This window comes from Phaseolus vulgaris, chromosome 4 (assembly GCF_000499845.2).
Source record: "Phaseolus vulgaris cultivar G19833 chromosome 4, P. vulgaris v2.0, whole genome shotgun sequence".
NCBI lineage: Eukaryota > Viridiplantae > Streptophyta > Magnoliopsida > Fabales > Fabaceae > Phaseolus > Phaseolus vulgaris.
Window position 1 is genome coordinate 42,054,640 of NC_023756.2, and position 3,543 is coordinate 42,058,182.

General features: G+C 32.4%; 1 protein-coding gene across 1 annotated transcript; it reads right to left on the minus strand.

Moving 5' to 3' along the window:
* Nucleotides 1–486: 486 nt before the first annotated feature.
* LOC137838848 (uncharacterized) lies at nucleotides 487–1,167 on the minus strand. Its single transcript, XM_068648064.1, has 2 exons — nucleotides 1,096–1,167; nucleotides 487–966 (listed from the first exon to the last, which is right to left on the minus strand). The coding sequence occupies exons 1-2, from the start codon at nucleotides 1,165–1,167 to the stop codon at nucleotides 487–489; spliced, it is 552 nt and encodes a 183-aa protein (XP_068504165.1).
* Nucleotides 1,168–3,543: the final 2,376 nt, after the last annotated feature.

A 3,543-nucleotide genomic window follows, 5' to 3' on the forward strand; every position in this document is an offset into this window, starting at 1 on the left:
TATTTAGACCTTTCAACCGGTTAAGAGAAAGTGTCAATCGGTTGGCTTCTTCATGAGTTTCATTAAAAGCATCAAGCAATTGATAGTAATTGTTACCTTTACTTGAGGATGTAGAACTCATGCTACTTGATACTGAAGCTTTAACGCACAAATTTTCTTATTCATCACCTGAAGAGCTTGAGGATGAGACTTCATTATCATCCCATGCTACATAGGCCTTCTTGGCTTTTCCCTTCTTCTCCTTCTTGAAGTTTGCCTTTTCTTTGACTTCATTATTGGGACATTCAGCCTTGATATGACCATGTTCTCCACAGCCATAACAAGTGTATTTGTTAACAATAAATTCATTACGTTTTTTAAAACCATACCTCTTTGAAGCTTGTCTTTTCTTCAAGAACTTTTTGAATTGTCTTGATAACAAACTTATGTTTTCTTCATCACTTCCACTTGTGTCTGGTTGCTGCTTGTGATTGCAGGCTTTGAGAGCTATGCTCTTGTTGTGCTTTCCTCACTTTCTTGGACAACAAGCCTATTTATTTCAAGCTCATGTTCTCTAAGCTTACCAAACAGAGATGCAACAAACATTGAGGTGAGATCCTTTGATTCTAAGATGGCAGTAACCTTTGGTTGTCTTGTTCTATCAAGACATTTCATTATCTTGATGTTTAACTCCTCTTTATCAAAAGTCTTACCAAGACTGATCAAGTGATTCACAATGTGAGAAAACCTTTTCTGCACATCACAGATGGATTCTCCCTTCTGCACTCTGAAGAGTTCATACTCTTGAATCAGAGCATGCTTCCAGGCACGCTTGGCATCACTTGTCCCTTCATGTGCGACCTCCAAAATGTCCCACATTTCCTTTGTTGAGCTGCATTGTGATACCCTGAAAAATTCATCACTACTCAAAGCAGAGGTTATAATGTTCTTGGCAATCCAATCAAACTTGGCTTTCTTATTTTCAGCCTTAGTCCAATCAGATAAAGGTTTATCAACTAAAGCATAATCTTTTTTGACTTGAGGAACAAAAGAACCTTTTTCAATTGCTTCTCAAATACCTTTATCAGTTGAATATATAAAGATTTTCATTATAACCTTCCAAAACTGGTAATTAACCCCACAATATAGTGGTGGCCTGTTTATGGAAGCACCTTCCCCAAAAGGCATTTTGTTAACAATCAAAAAGATTTTTTAGAAAAACAGAAACATGAACTTGAGTATTTTTTAAGAACCTAGCTCTTGATGCCAATTGTAAGAATTGATGGCTTAAACAAGAAGGGGGTGAATTATTTTATGAAAGATTTTCGCAAAGACTTTATTTAGAATGAATCTTTATCAAATAATCCAGATAAGCAGTTAAGAAAAGCAATTAAACAATCCAACAGAAACAAATATCAGAATTTTAACCAGTTAAACCTTCGTTTTAATCGGTTGTTTATACCAGCAGCAGAAATGAATTGATCAAACAATTATGGAGAGTTTGAGAGAATGAGAGATTTACATAATAGGTTTATATTGGTTCACTCACACATAGCTACATCCAGTTCTCAGAAAACCTTTGAGTTCCACTAGTAATCAAACCAGATTACAACACACACCATAAAGAGGTGACTTTGAATCCCACAAAGCTCACTCACCCTCTTTGCGCCAGCACACACCTCAAGCCAGAATCACACTGGCTTTACAGGATTTTACAAACACATTTACAATATCAAAGTACAATTACAAGAAACTAAGTAAGGGTAGAAAACACCTGGAATTATAGAAAACCAGAAGCCCTATGACCAATACTTGCACCATAGCAAAGCTTAAAAGCAATCTTGCTAATCTTGAAAAACTTCTTTAAAAAACATATCGTAATCTCTCTTTTTGATCTCAAATCAGTGTGTAAAACCTCTGTAAAAAATTTGAAAGAAGGCTATATTTATAGCTTTTGAAATCTAGTTGTTTAAGGCAATTTAACATAACCAAAACAATTTTGATCTCACTCAAAACAATTAAAACAGGTTTTCAAAAAACTGTTAGAACAACACACATTTAACCGGTTGAAACCACGATTTAACCGGTTGAATGGGTCATGTAGTTACATAACCAATTCAAAAAAGAGTTTCAAAACCTCTGTGTCAGCTAAGGGACAAACAACAAATTGTCTCGACAATTTAACCGGTTGTTTTCCCTTTGCATGGAAAAACACTTTGTTTAATTAAACAAATTTGATTAGGCTTTGTGCAAGGATTAAGAACTTATCTTAACAAAGATTCTAAACACTAAAACTAAACCCAGCCACAAAAAGCAACACAACTTCATCTTTTTCTTGGATTTGAAACATCAAAGCTCCCATGCTCAACATTGATTTCAAATTAAACTATTTAAATCTCAAGTCTTTTGTTGCATCATAAATCATGAATTTTGTTTTTATTTGAATGCAAGAGGAAAATATCACGATAAATAAAAGTATTGACATAAATATATATATTTGTATATTTTGTTGATGAATGATATTATTTCTGGAATTAATTGTATGATAGATTTGTAATCACCAAAGTGATCAAATCTTCATGTTTTATTTATTTATTTCCAAAGTTCATGAATGATATTATTTATGGAATTATTGTGTGATAGATTTGTAATCGCCAGAGTGATCAAACCTTTATGTTTTATTTAATTTCAAATTAGTGATGAGTTTTATTCAATTACCTATAGAATGGATGTTAAATTTTGGTTTATGAGTTAATTGAAATTCTTGAAATTCATTATTATAAGGCATTTGTGGATGACCCAAAGGTTGATTAGTTGTCCTTATAATTAATAGATATGATTGTTGGTAGTGAACATGTGTTATTAGTTTTATTTATATATCCAAAGATAACATGTATTTCTAGTTAATGCATATGTCTTACCAAATAATGTATTATTATTACCATTATGCTTTGTGTATTAATGTATCACCCAAAGGAGAACATTAGTATGCATAAAATGTTTGTTGTTGTCAGAATCTGTATTGTATGTTTAATTTGTGAGTCAAAGTATTAATGTTAAGCATGTGTTAATTGCAGTACTTGTTCCTGTATCTTTACATTCATATGCTATGCTTATTCTAGTCTTTAATGGATTGAATTTTTCTAATTGGAATGAACCGGTCTAATTTCACTTAGGTGTATTGGATCTTAATTTGGCCTTTCAAGTTAAGAAACCTACTATTACTGATGCTAGCAACAATGAATAGTAAGCTCATTATAAGGCTTGGGAAAGAGACTAGACTTAATAATCAAGAAAACCACTCCATTAATTTTGTGAATAATATGGGAGATGGAAAGAAAGTTTGTAAGAAACATGGAAAGGTTAAAGGACTATCAAAGATTAATAAGTTCTCTACTAAAATCCAGAAGAAAGATGAAAAATGTCATTTATGTGGGAAATCTCAACATTTCTAGAAGGACGGTCTTAAACATAAAGTTTGTTTAGAAAGGAAAAAGATTCCTTTCAACCCGAATCATAAATCCAAATGAGAAGTTTGTCTTCATTAGAAATAGAGTGAAGGTT

Excerpts from the sequence above, each read along its gene's own strand:
- LOC137838848 (XM_068648064.1), bottom strand. The coding sequence starts at position 1,167 with ATGCCTTTTGGGGAAGGTGCTTCCATAAACAGGCCACCACTATATTGT. Across the intron at positions 967-1,095 it reads TTAATTACCAGTTTTGGAAG|GCTGAAAATAAGAAAGCCAA; the intron begins GTTATAATGAAA and ends GATTGGACTAAG.